General features: G+C 36.2%; 1 protein-coding gene across 2 annotated transcripts in view; it reads right to left on the bottom strand.

Annotated features, from left to right (window-relative positions):
* Positions 1–26056, bottom strand: part of LOC149808455 (cyclic nucleotide-gated channel rod photoreceptor subunit alpha-like) — a 201900-nt gene that overhangs the window by 113255 nt on the left and 62589 nt on the right. The window contains exon 1 of one of the 2 annotated variants that reach the window (XM_089977570.1): positions 19640–20026. The exons of the other annotated variant lie outside the window; for it this stretch is intronic. Within the exon in view, the coding sequence (XP_089833696.1) occupies positions 19640–19692 (53 nt within the window). The 5' untranslated portion in view covers positions 19693–20026. Of the gene's footprint in view, positions 1–19639; positions 20027–26056 lie in introns of those variants that run through there. 2 annotated transcript variants of the gene reach the window in all.

The following is a 26056-nucleotide window of genomic DNA, read 5'->3' as shown; positions in this document are numbered from 1 at the left end:
TGATTTCCTTACGAATGAAAATATATTTATAATGACTCCAGATTATCGAAATTCCATGGCTAAATAAAACCAATTATTACATTGGATCTGATGGTAAAAAATTTCCTGAGATAGGTTTGGGTATTAATGCTATTAATTTAAGAGGTGGTTAGATGGTTGATGAAAAAGAGCTAAAAAATATATCACGTACGATCAAATATGATCATATACAATCAACTAAGAAACTGCGAGATCCATTTTCTAGTATTACACTTTATTACAACAATGATACACGCCGGCACATTATTTAGTTAATACAACAGTTAAACAAGTTTGCACCAGAACTTGATTAACTTAATAAAATTATAGTTGAAGCTGTCACCATGCATACTAAATTTAATCATGGAACTTTTACATTTAAGCAAACATTTCTCGTTCATTATAAAATAACTGAAGCAGATATGCTACAATTTGTAATACCAGGATTAAATACATACGAAGTAAAAAATCAGTCAATGATCTTATTAATGAAACTATTCAAAAATTGTCGAGTCATGGAGAAAAACAAACCATCAGCAGATGTTCTCAAACATAACAATGATCCATACCGTAGAGGTCGCCATATTTCACAAGGAATTGTTAATATAACATCAACAATTGCAGTCAATCTTGTAAGTGATTCAATTGATGGCAGTTATCAAGTCAATCTTTAAAAATCTAGTCAGGCTCAGCAAGGATATATTTTATAAACATTTACACTTCAGGAAACTCCTGGATATTTGATCGTACAAGAACTCATTATTCAGGTCTATTTGAGATGTCATAATCCGTTATTATCAAGAATACATTTCAAAATTATTGACCAATCCGGACGTTTCCTTGATTTACGGAATGCAGTTTTGATTTTGAATCTGTATTTAAAATAATAGATCTCCACGTTAGTGATTGATTTTCATATATAACAGAGTTTATTCTTTACTGATTCTCGTTCAAATTTCCGGTAAATTATATTTAAAATAACGAAAATTATATTTTATAATTTGATGGGGTAAATAATTCTCAAAATAATAAAAATCTCATCGGAAACAGAAAAAATAAAAACTTACACAATAATAATAATTTCACCTTTGACTTTCTCAAGAAACAAATAAATATATTGTTACATGTCATCCACGATTTCACATCAGAAATGCACCTCTCTACACCTTGGATGGTAGCATCAACTTCAGTTGGGTGGCTAGATTTGTATATTTGGGTGTCATCAGCGTACAATTGGTGATACACTGGATGATGATCTATGACACTTGAGAGCGGCTGAGTGTATAGAATGAAGAGAACAGGTCCAAGAACAGACCCCTGTGGAACACCACAACATAGATCAACTGGGCTGGAGTGTATTCCATTTGCAGACACAATTTGTATCCTGTTGACCAAGTAGAACTTGAACCACAGTAAGGCTGTATCATGAATGCCAAACACATGTTGGAGACGGTGAAGTGATATATTGTGGTCTATTGTGTCAAATGCTGTAGAGAAATCAAGGATTTAATAATGTGTGGCGATCATGGTCAACCGCCACCTTTTGTTGGATTGTCTCCACATGAATGGCTGAGGAATTATGTAGATTATTATGAGGAGATAACTGATGATCATATAGTGCTTGATCAAGAATAACAAGAGCTTAATAAATTAATAAGACTACCAAAAAAAAATTCAGTATGAAATAATGCTTGAGATAATTTCAGAAACACATAGAAGCAATTTTTAAAATTCATGGAGACCAGACGATTTGATAGTTGCAAGTTGAAAGATAGTTCGTGATACACTTCAACTACAATTATTTCTGTTACATAAAGAAAATATTTCAAATCTACCCGTGCTATTGTGTTATCGACCAGCAGATACTCGACGGCAAAATATCGACGTTGAAATTCCAGGTGGAGGACGACAAAATCTTGTACTAAAAGATATCGTTTTAGTTCCTGTCAGTGCTGTTGAGAGCGCGTTAACGAAGGACAAAACTCCTTGGACTCTAGGATGTGCTATCACGATTCATTCCTCACAAGGATTAACTATTTCTGATACTAATATTTGGATTGTTGATGGTCGTATTCAGTGGTCAAACTTAGTTTATCTTGTAGTATCTCGAGTCAGAAGAATATCTCAGCTGCTAGCGATAGCGACGAAGTAGTAAGAAAAAAATTAACTGGTTATAAGCAGTGTGACAGAAAAGAAAGCGCGACTTTGATCTCGACGCTGAATTTATCATAACGCTAAAACAACGACATAATAATCATTGTGCGATCTGTAACACAGTAATGTTGCAGTATTCAAATAATAATCCAAAACAGTTTACCGTAGACAGAATTAATACTAGTCTTGGTCACACACGCGAAAATATGATGCTGGCCGGTCTTGAGTGTAATCGACGTCATGGCGCTAGTTCACAAAGGTCAATGCGGTGGTAATTGTGTGCATTAAGGAATTACGTGTAATTGTTCGCGTACAAATCCACATTGAGGAGCAGTTGAATCTAATCTGTAGATTGCAAGTCTACCCGTGGATCTTACTACACTGGAAATTAAATGCGTCTTCACACTCTAAATAGGATCAGTTCTCTTTATCACCGACATCAAGTTCACTAAGTTCATATAAATATCTGACTGTCACATTATCTAATACTGGTTGTTTTGAAAAGTCATGTAATTGTATTGGTCTATGTTTTTTGTGATTGCATTGGTAGTTTTCATGGACATCGCACGAGTAATTTCATTATTTATCGTAGCTATCACACTTGGAAGTCTTGTAACCAATTCACGAAATCTCTTTCTGAATTATTTCCTTTGCATACTGGTATCCTAACAATCTCTCAATCAGTGTTCGATTAAATTGTTCGACAATCGCCTGATCGCGATGATATGCGGTATATCCTTGTCTGATTGACTTTATGTTTTTTCATTAGAGACGATACAGAGCCAAGAAATTCCTTGCCAGGAATAACCTGTAGTAAATATGGCCATCACACAGGTCCTCGTTGATAAATTCGTTCAAAAGCAGATACAGCTTCAGCTGCTGTTTTAGCTGATAGTGGTTCTGCTTCTTTATACCTACTTGTCACGTCAACGACAGTCAACGCGTATTTGTATGTACATGATTCAGGTCTACAAGTTTTAATGGTATCGTGTGGTAAAAACAAAATATCTGCTTGATGAATTTCATTCGCAGCGCTGACATCAAAATGTGCATGCTGAATGTTTTTAGGCGGTAGGTAAATTTGCCATATTGCCTGTCGTGCTAACCATTTTTCAGCAACAGAATGTTTGACATTTGCTGCATAAGCAAGTTTACTAATCGCTGCTCTACTGTTCCAATATCCCCTTGGGCAATAATAAATCGATTCCATTATAATTATAATAATCGGTTAATTAATTATCGGCCCCTAATACTAGTTTACCTTTCATAGCAGATCTTGCTAGGAAGCTAGTAAGTTGTTTTCTGAGAGATTTATTTGTTATGGAATTTAACGAGTTAATCAACTTGACATCTGCAATTTTGATACGCTACATCATGAAAGTGGCATGCTTGATCAATCGTATTTATTGGATACTCTCCAGGTCTTGGTTGATCTCGTTCGTCATGTCTGATGTAAAGTCTGGCTCCAGGACAACAATAATCATATCCAGTTTTTCTCCTGGATACTTTGTCCATGGAGCTCCTGGTTTTTTTCCTAATGAAGCAGCAATATCACCACCTGTCTTCATGCGAGACGAAATAAATTTATATGTTTGTACCACATATCACACACTTACCTGTAAGTGCATGCTTTTTATTTTTTGTTAGTATTGTTGTTAATCCACTTGTGAAAGTGGGTGCTCTGCATCGAACACAATATAAATTCATATTATTTGTTATATTTCTACAACTAGGATATCATTGATTTCTCAGCGACACGAAAGCAAGAGCCAGTCAAGCATCATCCAGCGCTGCCAAATTATATCAGAGTAAGTATCATTGGTACATCTGGGTCTGGTAAGACGCAATTATTACTTTATCTAAAATTGAGATGGCTCAAATGGGATAAATAAGTTATATTTGGTAGCACCATCTGAGGATGACCAGCGATGCTACGATGTGCTAAAAGATTTTAACGAAAATGCAAAATTGTTGGATGAGGACCTCAATCACCGATATTGATGAATCCCCATCTGTAGATGACCTCGATGGATTTATTAATAATCTCGTAGTATACGATGATGTGATGCTGAACAAACAATCAAATCCAGCTCGGATATTTTCTCGAGGCAGACACAAAAATACAGACGTCATTTATGTTACTTAGCGCTATATACAAATACCTAAAGTGATCAGAGATAACTGCAATATTTTAGCTGTATTTCATGTAGTCGATACACATACTCTGCGACACATTCATCAGACTTGGTGATCAGGGGAGATGGACATGATCCAGTTCAAAAACGTTTCAAAAGCGCAAGCTACTCCACACGGATTTATAACAATAAATGTGCATGATCCTCGGTTACGATATCGTATAGGTCTTGATAAAATATTTGATAAAAAGACAGCAGCAGGGAGGGTACGACCAACAATGAGTGTCCGATGGGTAAACAAAAACTAACATAAATATTTGAAAACACGAACCACAACTATGAAGTAACAAAATAAACTAACCCAATTAGAAAAAATCTCGGTCAGTTAGAAACTTCGGTTTGGCGTTAATGACCTTGTATTTTTCATTTTTGTTCGTATGAAGTTTTTTTCTTCATAAATGATCCTTCCAAAAAGTGGTCGGTTCACCCTCCCTGCTGCTAAAGCATGCATCGTGCTGTACATGCTCTATTTCATGTACTCATTCATATGTACAATAATTAACGTGCAGAGAGTAACATATCACAATATAAATAGTCATTAAATGGAAAGTTTACCATTCATAAAATGCATTCGTACCTCCAGCTGCGTTTGCCAGAAATGGCCTTTTGCGTAGGCTAGGTTGAATGCAGTCTTGTGGGTTTTTATCAGTAATTGATAGACTATGTATGATGGCCATTATATTTGGTAGAGTAGGTATCAGAGAAAACCCCGAGAAGAACCACCGACCCACGGGACGTTACAGGCGACCGTTTGCACATGCCTATAATTGCCAGGCCAGGGCTCGAACCTACCGGGATATATTTAGGTCAAGCATGACTAAATCAATGCGACCATAAACACCAATACTTAACGCTTAATAGTAAAGCATAAAATGCATCTCACAAAACTTTTCTCATTTGCTTTAAGGGCGTAGTAGCAACATAAATGTTTCCATTCACAACTTTGTATTATTAGAGCATAAGCCGCACCCAAAAACATGAACGTTTAACATGAAACATACAGTCACTAAACATGAAATACATGTCACAGAGACCTATGTTGGCAAAAAGGAAGTTAAATTAGGAAAACATCCCCCAACCAGGCTTCATGGTTCTTGGAAGGATAGTATGCATATAACAGGCCAACAACTCGTGTGGTCACGAGTTAAATGCAAGAATTTATTCCAAGCCAGAAAACGATGATATAGACAAGACAATGAACCTCTCTTATGGAACGAGTGTGATTGCGACAGAGATGCACATCGACATCAATTGCATGATTACAGCAGACACAATGCCTGAGAAATAAATATACAATATAAATTCAACCCAAGTCAGTGAAGCATAATATATGGACTATGTATAGTATAAACTAAATACAACAACTGAGCCACAAAACTGAAATATCGGTTACGGTGACCGTTTTGATACTGTACTAAAAGGTGTTTACACTAGTTTAAAGACTACAGTACGGAGAGAAGAAATGAATGTGAAGTCAGTGAAATATAAAATATGGATCACAGTGGCATATGTTTAAACTATGGTTAACTACTTGGGAAAATCAATCCTCTCGCAATGTTTCGTGATACCAGTTAGAGCATTATTATTATTATTATTAGTATTATATATATATATATATATATATATATATATATATATATATATATATATATATATATATATATATATATATATATATAATGTTACCTGTTTAGGCTCGAATAAACAGCAACACAAGAGTGAAAACAACAAGCTTTGAAAAATGTCACAAATAATGTATTTCCCTGGAAAAATATTGTAAAATTGAAGAAAAATAAGAACTTATGGTTTTAAGAATCAAATCCGCAAATAATCCAAGAATAATACACAAATAAAAGTTTAGAAGCCCTAATATTGAAATGTGCTAATGATCTCAAGTTCGAATCCCGACGAAGAATCCAAGGTAACTGGCGATGACGTTTGCTGCGTCCTGTATTGTTTTGTGGTTTACAATTCCTTGTAGAAACACAAAATGTAATCCGGTGTTTGAAATCCGAATAAAATTTTTAAGAAATGTCTTTGTTCAAAAATTCTGTATGAGCACAAAATTATTTACAGAAAAACGAATTAATCTTTTAGAATCCAAATAATCTGAAGAAAAAATTAACATATAACTCGAAAACTGGCCACAAACGAAGGAAACGATTTGACATCAAGTGTTTTTAAGCCCAGGCTGATCTCTCTCTCTCTCTCTCTCTCTCTCTCTCTCTCTCTCTCTCTCTCTCTCTCTCTCTCAGCAATGGTTTAAATCTTGAATAATATGTAAAACAGATGCCCGGATAAGGGTCAAGTGATCATGTTTTCATATTTAAAAAAATCTCTTTGCCCCTGTATGTCCTTGATAAGAACCAATCATTTTACTCCGATAATAAAAGATTTTTACTTCACTAAAAAGTATTTACAAGTCGAGGGTCACGTATCCAACACAGCCTTAATCTCAACCTTATTATTTCTACAGTAAAAATACATTTAAAACATTGTTCGCGTGGCTGTTACAAATTTTGAAATAACGTCGGGAACCAGGTCAACCTTATGTGTTTGCTAAAACGAACAGTCAAGGTCAAACTAGTTTCTGGAAAAAGTACGAGCTCCTATTAAACAGAACTATTATATTTTGATATATAATGAAATTAAAACTAATTTTTTTCAACACTTACAAACAATTAAATCTGATATAAATTAAATCAAATATACATAACAAGATGATATATATGTGTATATGTATATATATGTAGATTATATATATATATATATATATATATATATATATGTAGATGATATATATATATATGTAGATGATATATATATTTATATATATATATATATATATATATATATATATATATATATATATATATATCTATATCTATATATATATATATATATATATATATATATATATATATATATATATATATATGAGCTTCTAGCGACTAAAAATTTTCTGAATTTGACTGATATCGTTTTTGGTTTACAGGAACTTAAGAAATAAAGATAAAACGAAACGAGACGATGTAAAACGAAACATAAGCAATACAAGTAATATTTGTTATTAGTTCTGCTGAGCTGATATTTTTAACAAAGGATGTACAAGTGGGTGTTCTATAAATGCACGCAAGAGAAAAAGACTGACTCTTGAAAGAAACCTGGATCAAGGTATTGCATTCCAAGAATATTTTCAAAAACTTTGAAAACAAACTTAGTGGACATTGTGGCGAGCGACTAATCTCAGAAACGGTGGATTCGGTGAGTATTATGAATACCTCTAGTCTGAATGAATTAATGCTGAATAAAAGTTGTGTGTGTGTGTGTGTGTGTGTGTGTGTGTGTGTGTGTGTGTGTGTGATTTGGATTTTAACGTAGCTTTAACAATTTTTCAGTCATATCGCTACGATGTCTGCAATGTGGCAGTTTACAGTGATGTCTAGCACGGGGGCATCATGCCGCAGATACGTAGCATGATGTCCCACCCAGTCACATTATCCTGACATCAGGCCAACCAGTCCTCACACTAACCTCTTAATGCTGAGCGCCAAGTGAGGCTGCTGTTAGCACCATTTTTGTAAGTCTTTGGTATGACTCGGCCGGGAATCGAACCCACGACCTCCCTCGTCCGAGGCGGACACTCTTAGCACTAGACCACCGGAGCGGTGAATAAAATTTGAAAGTTGTTGACAATATAAAACAATAATAAAGCAAGTTCAATTGATAATATATTGAGTGAATATATAATAAGGTAACTTTCTGAAATGTTAAATGTGTATATAAAACGTTTTCCATAATCTTGAATGATGGCCTTGTACATGTTGTTTGGATTAAAGCTAATTTAAATAATGCGAGTGGATAAAAAAAAAACAAGCAAAAACTGATATATCCAATTAATCGCAATGCTTAATTAAATTTGTTGATGTATCTTTTTATCGTTAAAAGGAAATATTTTCATTATCAGAATTCATTTTAAATAACCTGTATTCAGATCGTTAGATAGCGTATTGATGTTAAATGCTCAGACTTGTTTGTACGGATCTTACAGCCCCAGTTCTCCTGTCTTTGTTTACCACTGAACTGACACAAATTTTGTTTTGCCACACCTACCTAAATCCAACATCATCTAACAGATTTGGCTTCTGATATCCATTACTGCCATAAAAGTCTTCCAAAAAAAATGTCTGAATAAGAGACCATACACATGGTAAGACATTTTATCTTTATATCTAATCTAGGTCTGCAATTTATCACGTGAGTTTTAATGCAAACAATCAAGGGGAACATACCTAGTTCACTGTATATTATATACAGAGGCTTCACTTTTTACATTCAATTATGCAAATCACAGGTAAAATGTTGAAACTGGTGGAATGGCTAATGTTACCTATGATGAAAGGTACTGTACACAATGCAAAATCTTAACGTAACCATTGAGGTGTAAAAATACATCGCTATGAATACTTTACCTGTGATAGGTAATAACATTAAAGAAAATTACAGTTATCTAGCTTTATGACTGTACGAACAATAGTGCAAGTCCAAAATAGTTTGTTTACTATTGCACTGGTTTTAAAATAAGGACGGTAGGTAGGATTTATTTTTCCTTGGGGAAAAAAAAGTGCTAGGGTCGGGAACGAAAAAGATGGATGGTTGACCGACCGGAAACATATTTTGGAGAGGCATCTGGGCTTAATGCAAAACTTTATGATAACCATTAGGGCGTGGAAGTAAGTCACAGTGCCGGAATAAACCCTGTGGAGGCCCTTAGTTGTCAAAATTTAGGGTATGCCCCCCCCCCCCGCAAATTATCTCCTAATACGTTTTATCTATATTATGTTAATCCGTTGTCGTGGGGCCCGTAGGTCGGTGCCTCCTCTGCCTATTTGGTAATCCGGCACTGAAGTCACTTTGACAAACTTCTTTATGTGGTATGTAATAGCATCAAAGAAAAATACAGCTATATAGTTTGATGGCTCTACTTATTACAAAAAAGCTGGGCTTAAAACAGAACAGTTCTGCCTGCGAAGCGCCTGACTATTTCGATTAGCTTCGAGCAAAGGTACTTCGTCTCAACTCAGCGTGTTGTTCATGCTTTTTGTAGCTAGAAATACACATTTGTCTCACGCCAGCGTATTAGGCATGCTGTTCATGGCTAAAAAGACCCCTTCGTCTCACGCCAGCGTGTTAGGCAGGCTGTTTGTAGCTAGAAAAACCCATTTGTCTCACGCCAGCGTGTTAGGCATGCTGTTTGTAGCAGAAAAAATCCATTTGTCTTACGCCACCGTGTTAGGCATGCTGTTTGTAGCTAGAAAGGCCCTACATCTACTTGACCAAAAATTCAGGTACTTCAGTCTTCCCATAGACCTGCAATTTCATCTTTCCGATCATACTATTTTATCCATTTTGCTATATGCATTTGATGTTTTGGATTTTGAAAATATCACAAATATTGAAAATTTTAATATCGAATTTTTATCAAACGTTCTAAAGTGAGGAAAAGTGTTTCTACTTCTATGCTTTATTCAGAACTATTATGGAAACATGTTGATATAATTATCAGATTCCGAGAGTTAACATTTGACTTCAATTATAAATGGGCAAAAACTCTTAGACTCCTCTATCAAATACTTTTTCACCAAACCAATGCTAACGATCATACTTATAAATGGATTCGTTGCAAACACTGATAACTGTTGGGAGACTGTGTTTGTGTTTTGTGTATTTCTAACGTAGCTTTAACAATTTTTCGGCTATATAACTAATATGTCTGCAGTGTGGCAGCTTACGGTGATGTCTAGCACTGGGGCATCATGCCGCACAGGGCCGGCGCTACCATATAGGCAAACTAGGCAGCCGCCTAGAGCGCTGATTTCAGGAGGCGCATTTCTCCAAATCAACAACAGTTTTGAAAAATATATAAATAAATTTCAGCTTTATTGAGGGTCGTTTTTTATCCTGGTTTATTTCATACAGGGACAAATAATGGGTAGATTCAGTCTGACCGAAACACCAGGCTGACCGGAACAAGTAAAATGAGTGAGTGAAAATCGCTCGTATACGAAACTTTCAGGACGTAATGACGTTCGCGTGTTTTTATAGGCCACGAGTTTTTCCGTGGAATCACGCGTATACGAAACCTTCAGTTTGCCGCGGAAACCAAATTGAGGGGGGTAACTCCTTATTTTAATGGTATAAACGAGGAAAGAATTTTGAAATTGATATTTTCCTGGGGGAAGGGGTGCGCCAGAATCTAACCTTGCCTAGGGCGCCAGATAGTCTGGCGCCGGCCCTAATGCCGCAGCCATGTAGTATCGCATACCTCCAGCCAAATTATCCTGACACCAGGCCGACCCAGTCCTAGCACTAACCTCTTAATGCTGAGAGCCATGCTATGTTGCTGCTAGTACTATTTTTACAGGTCTTTGATATGACTAGTCCAGGGTACGAACCAGCGACCTCCCACATCCGAGGTGGACGCTCTAACAACATAGGCCACCGGAGCTGTCCTGGTGGGAGTCAGAACCTCTGATGTTATGAATCTATTAATAATCCGAAAGATTAAAAACACATGATAAGACGATAAAATAATTTTAAAAGAAATTATGTATATCCACCATGGGAACATTTTACCAGTATTTAAATGTGGACGAATATCATTATTTATTTATTTGTCCAGAATTTCACACAGAAAGAAGAATGTTTCCAAGACTGTTTTATCACCGCAAGCCCTCTATTGCATAGGTAAGCAAATTACAGTCCACGGGCCTGATCCTGATCGTGACATGGTTTTAGCTGTGTGTTTACATTATAAGGTGGCTTTAAAAACCACTTATCCTGCTGGAGGACGTTTCCCATTCATGCTCTTTTGGAAAGATACAAATCTTGTTTTGTAACAGTATTCGCGAAATTCTCCAAAAATCTTGCCAGTTTTGTTACTATTGATTGATTGATTGATTGGATTTAAGTCGCGTGCGCCCAGAAGGATGCTAAATGTTCCTGGGGGAAGGAATTAGTGCCACATCCCCCAGGCTTTTATGTGCTCAAGGAGAACTGCTACTTTAGCCTTCAGGTCGTAGGACTATATGTCTCTAACGACCTGAATGAAGGGGTTTCATGAGTGGGAATGGGCCTAACACAGACTCATGTTAACAATGAGTTCATTTCAGTCCGTATTTTCTGTGATAGGTGTCGACCCAAGCAGTATGTAACGCCCGTTGCGATTGGGTCACAACGATGACGTCACATCGAGACACCTAGCTTTAGGCGGGTGGAAATTGTTCCACATCTCCGCCGTTATACGGTGTCCGAGAGAGGCAAGAGAGCAAGGAACTCGGCAAGCCGGCCATAGATGTCGTGCACTCCCAAGAACGTCAGTCCATACTTAGTCAAATTTAGTATTGTTGTACTAATGGACAATAAAAAATGCCAATAATGTGTTAGCCACCTGTGCATTTGGGTCAAATCAAAACAAGCTGTAAAATTTTCCTACGTCCTAACAATGGTAAAAATTCTAGTACATAGTGTACGTTGTAGATGCCCTACGCATTTTTGATAACTAAAATATGTCTGAGCGACGTATGAAAAGTTAGGTCATAAAAGGTTTGAATTTTGAACCAGTGGATTGATGGATCAAGTTAGTGTACATAATAGTTTTATCGAAACGGGATACCAAAGCCAAAATGGTTCCCTGGGTAAGAGGCAGTATTGGTAGCCCTTAGAAGGGCTTTTTTAGTAGACGTTCCCCGTTTTTCTTCTGCTTCTTTACATTTCTCCACAGTCCTTTTTCCTCTCAGGTGATTTCGGGGAAATGGTAGCTGTGTAGCGTAAAATTGTACTTAGCTGCTTCTACTAGCTGCTGGACTGGGTAGTTCTTGTAGGCCTCTTGATAGAACTGAGTAAGGATTCTGACACCATAGTGCCACTCGCTATTCATTTATTTTTGCTTTTATTTAAGTTATGCGTTCATGCGCGCGTTGCACGCTTGTGTATACTAATTAATACAATATTATACACTTTGTGCTGTATGTGGAAGAAGAAATATTTCATATTTCATAATGATATACTATTTTCTCTTTTACAACTTTTGTACATTTAATTGTATTCTTCCATAAAAATGTTATATTTTTGTACCGAAATTATCTCATTACTTCCGAATGTGTATTCTTGCTCCAACTGTAAATGTTGACAAGTAACGTGATTTGTATCTCCATAGATCAGTGACGTCGCCTTATTATTGTAGCAGTTATTTTAATGTTATTTGCCACCCGTGTGTGGCCCTAGATCCCTTTCAATAATAACAGTTTTATTCAGTTCAGATCGGTTCTGTAGTATTACAAAATAGATAATAACAGTTAATGTTACTTGCTGAAAAAAGAAAAGCCCGTGAAATAAATAAATAAATTATATATATATATATATATATATATATATATATATATATATATATATATATATATATATATATATAAAATTTGTCCAAAGCGTTTGGATGAATATAACAATATCTGCATAAACTGCTGATATCATTATGCACGTATCAAATTGACCGTGGTCACCGAATTACAATTAGACTTCGCAATATTCTATTAGGCGTGTATCATATCGACCCTGGTCACCTAATTACAATTGGATTTAGCAATATTCTGTTTCTGCTATAATACTGTAATATTTTGGGTGGAAAATTACAACTTTGATTGTTTAGTCCATGTTACCCTCTAATTTTATACACTTATTTCCGCCACAAGACCGCAGAGAGGAATGACATTTTCTGGAATAGCTGCCAATCAAGATATCTGGTAGAAGCATTCGATGCGCAGTCATATTGGCATATATGATACAATTTAAGAACGAGAGGCAATTTAATGTCAAACGCATCTTTATTTAACGCATTCACGAAATCTGATAACAACAAGCATTTGATCTAAACTGTCATCGATTTAAATTTTGCTCCATATTTAGCAATCTGGCTGCTGGTCTACAAGAAAAACATTTATTGAGACTTAATGCAACAAATGTGTAATTTGTCAATGGTTTTTAAACGAACAACAACGTAACACCGTACTGCATTATCACAGATAAGGTATCACAATTTCACAATATGATATCGTCGAACAAACATTAAGCACTGAGCTTTTAAGCTCATCTATCGCTTTTTGACGTGCAGATCCACTTATGAAAACACGAGAACAATTAGTGGGTGGGAAGCGTGATAAAAACATTTAATCAAAGATCATATCAACCTGGGATGCCTTGTGATCATATTACCCCCCCCCCCTTCCACATGCTGATTTTCAAAGTCCAGCATAGTAGACAGATGTTCATGGCCCGTATAGTACAAAATAATGTCCTTTTAAATGTCTGATAGATCGAATCTATGGATGGAGGGATGGGTAGGTGGGTAGGTTGGTTGGTAAATAGATAGATAGATAGATAGATAAATAGATAGATAGACAGACAGATAGGTAGACAGATAGGTAGGTAGGTAGGTAGATGCATAGACGATATATTGACTGGTAGAGGTCTAAAGGAAATATAATGGACTACGTTAGTGGTAACGTGAGCAACCTGGATAAGAATCGAATAAGGATAAAAAATTCATGCGCATAAGCGAAAATAATAATATGGCAAATATTATTATATACTTTAGAAAATTTACCTTATCAAATCGAATAAATGTATTTTACAGCATTTGCTATCATTCGACCTACATTTTTATGATAGGAGAAAGTTGTCTTGGTACCCACTCTTCTCATAGAAAGGGTTCACATACAAATGAACTCGTATAACAAATTCGCGCCAACATTTATTCAGAATTAAATTACATTATTAACGAGACAAATGTCTTTCTCTAGTCGTCAAAACATTTATGATCTATGGGCATTATGTGAAAAATAAAAGTATGAGAATGCAAAAATTTTTTTTTTTTTTTTTTTTTTTTTTTTTAAATCAGGTAGCACTAAAAAATGTATGTAGCCGTCATTGTGGTGCCTACTTCTTAACGGTACATATTCAACCCTATTTCCACTAAATAACACAAAAGACTACACAAACAAAACGAAATAAAGGCAAGCATACAACTGGTGTATTCTACTAAAGTATGAATCATATAGAAGAAAAGCAAAATGAACGATAAGTCTAAATAACGAATTCTATCCGAGGAAAGCGATTAAGCATGATTGGGATCAAATCTCAACAGTGCAATTGCCTCGTATTTTGTTCGTGTTCCTGTACTACACGTGTCTTCTTATTGACATTTTAAATGATACACGAAAACGAAGATTAAATTTCTATTCAACGAGAGACACTTTTTTCTTCCAAAAACATTGTCGTCACTCATTATACGATTGTGCTGCTTATGTTCACGAATAAATGCATTGCAACTGTGCACTGAGCTAAAAATGGGGCTATTCTTGAATAATGTATCAACAAATCATAAAAAACAGTTTGCATTTTTTAAATCATTACATCATTAATGTTATATTTTGAATTTAATGGAATATTTTCCATGTGTATAGAAATTTAATAAACCGAAGACATCTTATTAAAATTCTAATTAATATGATTATTTACTTATTTACTCTGAGCCATTTTGACAGTAGTTTTACAAGGTGGAAAAATAATTCTTTAATTTGGAAAAAAAATTAAGCTGAAATTTGCGCCATATACTGACTTGCGTAATGAAAAATCCATTCATCCATCCATCCAGCATGCATACATACATACATACAACCGCGGTAGAACATTGGACCAAGGGTTGTCGGTCAGCTCATGTCGGCAGTATCAGTATATCCTTGGAAAGGCAATTAGCTGCCATTTCCCTTGCATAACGTAGCCAATAATGTGTCTACAGTGCGTGTGATTAGGATTTTTAACGTAGCTTTAACAATATTTCAGTCATATCGCTACGATGTCTGCAGTGTGGCTGTTTATAGTGATGTCTAGCACTGGGGCATCATGCCGCAGACATGTAGCATGATGTCCCACCCAGTCACGTTATCCTGACACCAGGCCGACCAGTCCTAACACTAACCTCTTAATGCTGAGCGCCTAGCAAGGCAGCTGTTAGTACCATTTTTGTAAGTCTTTGGTATGACTCGGCCGGTGTTTGAACCCTCGACCTCCCGCTTCCGAGGCGGACGCTCTAACCACTAGGCCACCGGAGCGATAAAGTGCGATAAAAACAAACCAACATATCAACGAGTAGTGGATAAGTATCTGCCATTCAACCAGGTGACCGAAAGGAGACAGCGCTTGTACAAAAGTAAAGCTTATATGTATGTATACGGTCCTGGCCGAGAAAACTTGCTACCCTGGGTTAGCACAGTTCTGATCAGATTTCCAAAGAGCAATTCGAAAACGCAGGAAGGCCAAAACTACCCACTGTGTTTATTCTTAGCTACATCAGCCCAGCTAGATATTTTGGGCTTGGACGCAGTTTGTCAGCACAGGACAGGCTATATATGGTAGCCATCATATTTGGAACCCTGCACCGAGATGAACCACCGACCAACGTTTGCTGAGCCGAGACTCAAAACTCACACTGACATTGGTGGGATGCCAGTGATATGTAAAAGCTTATCAGAGAGTAAAGTGGCACAGACATCAATATAGGCGCACTTCATCTAGTAAATGACTTCTGATAGTACTTAATTCGATGTGCCCTATAACTCCCTCTACTCAGGTACCACTCCGGTGGCCTAAGTGGTTAGAGCGTCCGCCTCAGATGCTAAAGGTTGCGGGTTCGGTCCCCAGCCAAGTCATACCAAAGACTTCAAGAAATGGTACTAGCAGCTGCCTCACTGGGCGCTCAACATTAAGAGATTAGTGTAGGACTGGTCGGACTAGTGTTAGGATAATGAGACTGGCTGGGTCATGTTGCTACATGTCTGCGGCATGATGCCCTAGTGCTAGAAATCACTATAAACTGCCAAACATCGTAGCGATATTTCTGAACAATTGTTAAATCTACGTTAAAATCCAAGACACACACACACACACACACATACACATTTACTCAGGCACCGGGAGGTGTCTCCAAAATCGCAAACCTTTCACTGCCATGTAATTAGTATACACAACTCTTAAAGCCAAAGACCGTCTCTGCGTAAGCATTAAAACGGGGCTAATTACTGGTCGAAAAGGTTGTCGCGTTCATCGAGGCTATTAAAGATCTTTGAGCCCTCGGTGAGGGGTTGTCTGTTGAATCATTATACCAAATGTAATCATTCATGTAGTTTAAATTAAACCAGGGTTTCGGTAATATCCTGTAACTAAATCCTCAAAGTTTAGATATTTCTTCTTATCTCTGTATTTTTAGCACATTTTCTTTGTCAAAGTTTAGGCATTAAAGTCAACAAGTGACGTATATGAGCTTGAAACCACTCATTAAATGTATTTAATTACAGGCTGACATAGTAAGTAATTTAAATGTATTTTAATACAGGCTAACATGGTAAGTAGTTTTAATGTATTTGATTACAGGCTGACATGGTAAGTACTTTAAATGTATTTGATTACAGGCTGACGTGGTAAGTAATTTAAATATATTTGATTACGGGCTGACATGGTAAAAAATTTAAATATATTTGATTACAGGCTGACATGGTTAGTACTTTAAATGTTATTGATTGTAAGCTCACAGTGTCAGTAATTTAACTGTAATTGATTACAGGCTGGTGTAGTTGGTACTTAAGATATAACTAATTACACGCTGACAAAGTAGTTTAATCACAATCACATAATATGAAACTTGATTGCTAATCTTTGCACACATATGTTCTCAACGAAGAATAACTAACAGTTAACTTGGACCGCTCCGGTGGCCTAGTGATTAGAACGTCCGCCTCGGATGCGGGGTTTGATCCCCGGTCGAGTCATACCAAAGACTTACAAAAATTGTACAAACAGCTGCATCGCTTGGCGCTCAGCATTAAGATATTAGTGTTAGGACTGGTCGGCCTGGTGTCAGGATAATGTGACTGGATGGGACATCATGCTACATATCTGCGGCATGATGCCCCAGTGCTAGACATCACTGAAAACTGTCCCACTGCAGACATCGCACCGATATGACTGAAACATTGTTAAAGCTACGTTAAAATCTAAATCACACACACACACACAAAGTAATTTAACTGTAACTGATTACAGGCTGACAAAGTAATTTAAATGTAACTGATTACAGGCTGACAAAGTAATTTAAATGTAACTGATTACAGGCTGACAAAGTAATATAAATGTAACTGATTACAGGCTGCTGTAGTTGGTACATAAGATGTAACTAATTACAGGCTGACAAAGTAATTTAAATGTAACTAATTACAGGCTGACAAAGTAATTTAAATGTAACTAATTACACGCTGACAAAGTAATTTAAATGTAACTAATTACACGCTGACAAAGTAATTTAAATGTAACTAATTACACGCTGACAAAGTAATTTAAATGTAACTAATTACAGGCTGACAAAGTAATTTAAATGTAACTAATTACAGGCTGACAAAGTAATTTAAATGTAACTAATTACAGGCTGACAAAGTAATTTAAATGTAACTAATTACAGGCTGACAAAGTAATTTAAATGTAACTAATTACACGCTGACAAAGTAATTTAAATGTAACTGATTACACGCTGACAAAGTAATTTAAATGTAACTGATTACACGCGACAAAGTAATTTAAATGTAACTAATTACACGCTGACAAAGTAATTTAAATGTAACTAATTACACGCTGACAAAGTAATTTAAATGTAACTAATTACACGCTGACAAAGTAATTTAAATGTAACTAATTACACGCTGACAAAGTAATTTAAATGTAACTGATTACACGCTGACAAAGTAATTTAAATGTAACTGATTACACGCTGACAAAGTAATTTAAATGTAACTAATTACACGCTGACAAAGTAATTTAAATGTAACTGATTACACGCTGACAAAGTAATTTAAATGTAACTAATTACACGCTGACAAAGTAATTTAAATGTAACTAATTACACGCTGACAAAGTAATTTAAATGCAGCTGGTTATAGGTTGACATAGTATCTAATTTAAATGTATTTAAATGTTTTAAATGTGTCGTGTTATTCTAAGAACATCTATAAAGTTTTATCATTTTAACTGTTAGTTATTGTTTCAGTTAAATTTGACAGCGGATTTACATCATTCACAGAAAAGAAGCCTGGTATTGCGGAGTCGAATCTGGTCTCAGAGTTGTTATATTATTCTCAAAAGCCGCAAAGTAATGACGACCATAGTTATTGGCAAATCGACATGGCGATAATTGGTACAGCGGTTTTTGAGATCAAACTGAAAACTGCAAGTCTTCTTGCACGTCGCACGCCGGACACAACAAAACAAGTGTTCTTACACGTCGCACGCCGGACACAACAAAACAAGTGCTGGAGCATATTGCTCACTTCGTCTTACATACAGATTAGCTGAAATTGGTTAAACATATTTTTTCTTAAATCGGTGAGCCGTGTTTAGTATATTTCGGTAACTGTTTTATTTCACTTAATGTATTTATGAAAGTCACTGGTATAGATTTTAATTTACTTTCCTGTGAATTCAGCATATGAACAGAGAACGTGTGGGAATGTATCCTTTCCAATCCATCAATTCTCAGATGACTTTGAAAAAAAGAAAACAATTTACATTGTCATTTCTAAGTTTTTTTGTGTCAGTTCGTTACCATATCTACTCCATAATCGCTGGGTGAAAATTCACAAAACTGTAGTTGTGTTACATATGTGGTAACCATGTGATATACCGGTGTCATTCTTGGCTCCAACCCTGGGTCCTTGAGAGAAGGTGAAAAGTGAAAGTTCACAGATTTCGATTAAATACTTTCTTTGCTCATATGGCATTACATTATTTCATTACATGTTTACCTTAGTATCGAATTGCTACAATTTGTTTTAAGTGTATGCAACAGAGTTTACGAGAACACCAATTCAGGTCTAGGGAAGGTGTTGTAAAAGATAATGTAAGAATAACTTTTATTTTAAGGGGCTTTACAATCAGACGAACGTGATTATCACAAATATTCACCGAAAATGAAATAATACTTGAGAACGAAAAATCGTAATAGTAACAATAATTTAAAAATAAAATAAAAATAATAATGAAAATGACATAATGGCTATTTTTGTACTCATCAGCCAGCAAAGTTTCATGGTGCTAGTGCTGATTTTGGGGGAGTGGGTAAGTTGAGTGTGGTTAAATGCTGACTACATGCTTTAAATACAATTATTACTTACTGTCTGGAAGATACCGTAGACTTGCACATCGCAAAAAACGAACAGGTTGGCATTGTAAATAAGAAATGTTGGTTTTCAATGGCCAATGATCACCAATGTAATCTACACTAGAAATCCATAACAAATGAATACACATGTACCTGTCCATGTGTGTACCGTCATTACTACTTGATATCAGATATCAAGTAGCCGCGTGACTTCGTTTATGCTCTAAGTATAGAGTCAATTCGCACAGAACCGTCTTTGATGAATTGCCTTTTTATATATAAAAAAACAGCAAGCAGTTTCATCATTAGAAGGTAATTACGCTGGGTCCGTAAATGTCAGCTAGGAATAACCGAAGAAAAAGTAAAACAGTAGTTACAGTGTTTTTTGAATGACAGTTTGATGACAAAATAGTGTGCGATCATCCATGCTCGTTCAAGCTGAAAGACAGTACGTTATGTAAGACAGTCCCAATGCCGTATGCCCACGAAGAGAAGAAGCTCATGTGATTGTATACCGTCAGTCATGAAGGTGGTTCATATCGTTTCTTACAGTTTACAAATAAATAAATAATTTGCTATGATAAAATTATAACGGCGGGCACATCTTCGCGACATAATATTTAATCAGCACTAATGCATTCGAATTTTCATGCATAATGTACATTCAACTTATTTGCAACCGCTATAAAGGAATGATAACATGTTTTCATACATACTTGTCAACATTGTCTTCATCTCGCTCGCTAACTAGGCATGACCATGCAACGCACTTAATTTTAAAATAAGGAATAAAATGAAGGTGGAGTTATACCCAGATCCAAAGAGAGCGATGACGGGCCCTGGTGTAAGAAACACCCGTGTCTCTCCTAGTTGTTGTTCAAACAAAATTTTTCTTTTATAAAACTAATAAGTGTTGTTCAGCCCGGGTCCTGGGGATATATCCCTTGTGGCTGTCCCCCTCTTGTCGGCCCTGGCTATACTGCATTATTAAAAAAAAAATTGGAATATAAACTCCAAGAAAACCAGGGTTTTTATTTCAACTCTAATTTTATTTTTTAAACATCGTACTTCAACATATGTAATTACAAATTACAAGCCACTCTTATGAATGAAATTAAAACTTACAGACAACAGCTATGTTAAAGACCATTCGGGCTTTATAGTTTTTATCTGTGTATGGTTCTGGACTTACTTGCAAGGTGCGGTAACCACTGACGGAGTAAACATTGGCTTGGTTTGGTGCTTTACGGCACATCAACACAATTAGGTTACCTAGTGCCGAGAAAATTAGAGTAAGCTGTCTTACCCGATGATATACTGGGTCACATTGCGAAAGAGCTTTAGTCTAAAAGTCTGTGGAAAGCAAGGTCTCATCTGGTCCACCAATGTTACAAGTATCAGGCTATTAGACTTAGATCCAATATAACATTGTTCTGGTTGAAACTACATTTACAAACAAATATGCAATTAAAAGATAATAATTTCAAGTACTTATAACTTTTACTGTCAACAAATTGGGTCAAATCAGATTTTTACAATTCTATAATGTCTGAGCAAATGCATCGGACACTTTGTAGGGTCGGCTCAAAACAGATTAATTTTTTTCCTTTCTTATTATTGATGCTAGCAGCTAACATTTTTAAGAGCTACACTCCAGACAGTTATGCTCAATACATTTTCATAAATTTTATTTTAAATTTCTCTTTTCTTTTGCACTTAAAATATGAAAGATCATGACGTTAATATTGTATCCCATGCACAAAGACTGAAAATCATGTTTAAATACGGCCAAGCTGAGGCGTGCATATGGCTTTTCCCTTCTAATAGTAGAGTTTGACAACGGATAATATAGTCCCGAGTAGACTGAGGCGGTTGAGCTTGACTACGTGTAATATAGTCCGCGTAGACTGAGGTGTCTGAGCTATACTACGTGTAGTATAGTCCGCGTAGACTGAGGCGGTTGAGCTTGACTACGTGTTATATAGTCCGGCGGTTGAGCTTGACTACGTGTAATATAGTCCACGTAGACTGAGGCGGTTGCGCTTGACTATGGGTAATATAGTCCCGCGTAGAATGGGACGGATGAGCTTGACTACGTGTTATATATTCCGCGTAGACTGAGGCAGTTGTATACTACGTGTAATATAGTCCACGTAGACTGAGGCGGTTGCGCTTGACTATGGGTAATATAGTCCCGCGTAGACTGGGACGGATGAGCTTGACTACGAGTAATATAGTCCGCGTAGACTGAGGCGGTTGAGCTATACGACGTGTTATATAGTCCACGTAGACTGAGGCGGTTGAACTTGACTACGTGTTATATAGTCCACGTAGACTGAGGCGGTTGAGCTTGACTACGTGTTATATAGTCCACGTAGACTGAGGCGGTTGAGCTATGCTACGTGTAATATAGTCCACGTAGGCTGAGGCGGTTGCGCTTGACTACGGGTAATATAGTCCCGCGTAGACTGGGACGGATGAGCTTGACTACGTGTAATATAGTCCGCGTAGACTGAGGCGGTTGAGCTATACTACGTGTTATATAGTCCACGTAGACTGAGGCGGTTGAGCTTGACTACGTGTAATATAGTCCACGTAGACTGACGCGGTTGCGCTTGACTACGAGTAATATAGTCCAGCGTAGACTGGGACGGACGAGCTTGACTACCTGTTATATAGTCCGCGTAGACTGAGGCGGTTGATCTATACTACGTGTTATATAGTCCACGTAGACTGAGGCGGTTGAGCTTGACTACGGGTAATATAGTCCCGCGTAGACTGGGACGGATGAGCTCGACTACGAGTGCTATGGACACGAGTAGTCTGAGGCGGAAATAGCAATGAGACTTCGTTAATTTCTGTGGTAATAAAAGGACCGTATATTACTGCCGCCGACAAAATACGATAGTTTTCATGCAAGTAATGAAATCCCATCGGTATAATGCAATTTAGAGGAGGAGATAAAGCAAGTCATTCGTTGTGTAATAGGACTTTGGGGATCATCTCAATGTTCTACAGAAGAAACGTTTAAGCTATAACGTTCTACTCCCTCCCCTTTGTACATTGTAGTTAGATATGTCCAGCGATAATAATTGCTTAGTTTTCCTATATTTCAGTTTCCATGCTGGTCTAAAAATGGGGTACGTGAAGCTAGTAGCTTGTCAACTAGACATAGATTAAACGCAGATTGTGCATTGATCCTTCAGTCTACCGAATAAATAGAAGCCAAAAATTCACGATAAGGTTATTTCTGCAATGCGATATGTATCATTTCAGGTTTTACCGCCGAAAAGTGTAATCTTCACAGAAAACTTTATTCACTGCTCGAAGATAAGAAAGCTCACGATACATCTAAATACTTTGGACGATTGTGAATAGCAAAGGCTGCGAGAGTTTGCTCATGAATCTTGCAAGTAATTTAAAACTGAAGAAAAAATAGAAATATTAAAGAACCAGCATATTAAAAAGCAATCTTCAAAAATTTAGACGAAGGAGCTAAATTGGACGTTAGGCTCTTTTGGAAGTTTTACCACAGGTGACGTAGCAACAGCAAAATGTTGCTTTGAATTCAAAGATGGCGGCCAATTAGCCTCTGTTCCAGATGATATCTCGCGTCTGTTTCTTGTATATTTGTCTAAACTGTACGATCTTTCTTCAGATGTAATTTTAAATCATCAACAAACTGACTGTGTTTTGTTGATGAACCTATCTTTCAAAACAGACTTTAGGTATCAAGAAATAGTCTCTGTAATACAATGACTCCCACTTATGGCAATCCATCAATGCCCAATTGATGGTAATCAAAATTTACATTACGAGGGGGAAAGTCATACAAAATTAACCACAATGCGTTCTAACGACGTAACATACCAGTGCGGCACACCTTTCGATTGAAAAGTAGGGTTATTTGCGCCAATATTTAAATTTAACCCAGGTAATTTTAGAACTAATTTACTGCTGCCTGTATTATACAAATTATTTTTAAAGTTTTCATTCAGCAGATTGAGTTGTATAATACACACGATATATAATTTCCTTAATGCATACCAAAAGGGGCTCCATAAGGGACTGAGAAGTATAACAACATTTTTCAATGTACACGAAGTAAGTCTTTCCACTTTAGAATTTGAGCGTTTGCTGCTTCATAATATGTTCAAAAGACCTTTGACACTGTGAATCATGACATACATCTTTATCATATATTCAAAAGACCTTTGACACTGTGAATCATGACAGACATCATAATCATATATACAAAAGACCTTTGACACTGTGAATCATGACAGACATCATAATCATATATACAAAAGACCTTTGACACTGTGAATCATGACAGACATCATAATCATATATACAAAAGACCTTTGACACTGTGAATCATGACAGACATTTCCTAAAACTCCGCAAAGTATGCACTCAAGGACAGGTTTTACATGCAATAGAAGAATCATACTGAAATATTCTTAGCACTATCCTGATGGATGAATAAAAGTCCGAACCTTTTCAAACAGAACACGACATTCGGTCGGGATTTGTTTTGTCAGCATTTTTATATCGTGTTTATATCAATGACTTTAAATGAATTACTTGATCCAAAATTAGACTATTTGCTGTGTTTACTCCATCTGGAAATTTAGCATTAGCGGACGAGATAACTCTGCTGGCAAACACGCCATTCCATTTGCAACATAACTGTAACAGACACTCCCTGACATAGAACTTCATCACTAGTTTAAGCCGTGTATGGGTCTTCAATCAGAATAAATCAACAACATTCGTGACGTTTAACCGGAAAATAGGTACTACTACTATACCTGTTTTAAATGTAACCAGGTATGTTTGAATCACTGTTTTTCAAAATTAAATTACTATTTTAGTAGACAATGCCTGTACTGAAGGCAGAAAAAACAACATTTTATTGTATTGTAGGGGTTGAAATAACGCGACTGAATCCATCCTCTTACACGTGTGCCATAATGATATATCATAGAGTCTTACCAAAGATTACAAAACATTTCAAAAACGACAAGAGACTTACACTTAATTATATGCCTGGTAAATGTTCTGCTATTGGTATCAACTAATACCACACAGTCATGAAAACACTGCAGTTATTCTTATGCGTATATAACAATCCATGCATTTATTTGCTGTCAAAGCACAGTGCGACTAAGAGGAGTATTGTAAACACATAAGTAACAAGACATTCGTCTTGGTCTGTTCAGTCACAATATATCTGATGAGGAATTTATTCGACATCTTCTGGGTAGGGAATTTCCAACCGTCTCGGCTTAGACAAGTCTGAAATGCCAGGACAGTATATGATGTATGCTTCAGTGTTCTTTTAATCTGCACTGAATGGATTCTTTTCGGACGAACAAGACTGATTTTCAAATCATGTTGTTTAGGAGATATGAAATGATACAAATGTTTACAGTTGAGATTACATATCAAATTATTTGTTCTTACAAATTAATAATGTTTAGAACGATTCATTAAATATTAGAACCTTAAATACTACAATATAAAATATCTGACTGAAAACAAAACCAGAAAATACGTTGAAGTTTAACCTAAGCTAACTGAGGGTTACTCATTGCCTATTACCAAACACGAATCCATTTGAACCAAACAAGGAAGAAAACAAATTAAATGCATGGATCAGTATACTATGTTACTTGACAACATTTACATTTGAAACACGTACATTTAGAAACTGAAAAGGGCTATGTCCATAACTTTAGTGAGTGAATTTGTAAAATCATGCATTTAATTTTAGGTGATCCAGTCGTTTAAAAACTGAAAGACTTTGCTAGAGGATGAATGGCGGATGCTTTTATGAAGATGAATTTTATCTGCGCGACAAACAAGATGACATATATAATGTTGAACAGATTTTGAAGACCAAATAATGAACAGTAAAAATATGTTCTTCTGAGGTGGGAAATGCAAAGGATACGATGAATTATTTAAAAGTTGAAACCATCTTAAAACACAATACCGTTTGTATACTCATTTAAGGAGCCATAACTACGTAGCAGCATTAAGGAGTATGAACACGTTCTGAAAGGTTCCTGATATGTAACACAAAAATCCATTCCGTATACAATAAACAAATATTATATCTGACATGCGAAACACCAGATGGAACAATGAAAGTATGTCCAAAGACATCATTAGCAAGCATCAAGTCAGAACATGTGTATAATCTGTACCATGTCCTGGCAGTGTAATAAATGCCATTATAGAAGAAATTAAACTAGAGCTTACAAATATGAAGCTGATTCTGATCACATCACAGAATACTTGAGAAACAAATACAACGTTAAAAACTGCAAAATAGTCTATGGGACTGCAAATAAGACACGAGTCTCTGGAACAATATAAGATGAGTGTATGGGACTGTAAATAAGATGCGAGTCTATGGGGC

The sequence above is a fragment of the Sinohyriopsis cumingii genome, chromosome 1 (genome assembly GCF_028554795.1).
Source record: "Sinohyriopsis cumingii isolate HCF-2022 chromosome 1, ASM2855479v2, whole genome shotgun sequence".
In the NCBI taxonomy this organism is placed as follows: Eukaryota; Metazoa; Mollusca; class Bivalvia; order Unionida; family Unionidae; genus Sinohyriopsis; species Sinohyriopsis cumingii.
This window is presented reverse-complemented; position numbering and strand designations above follow the sequence as displayed.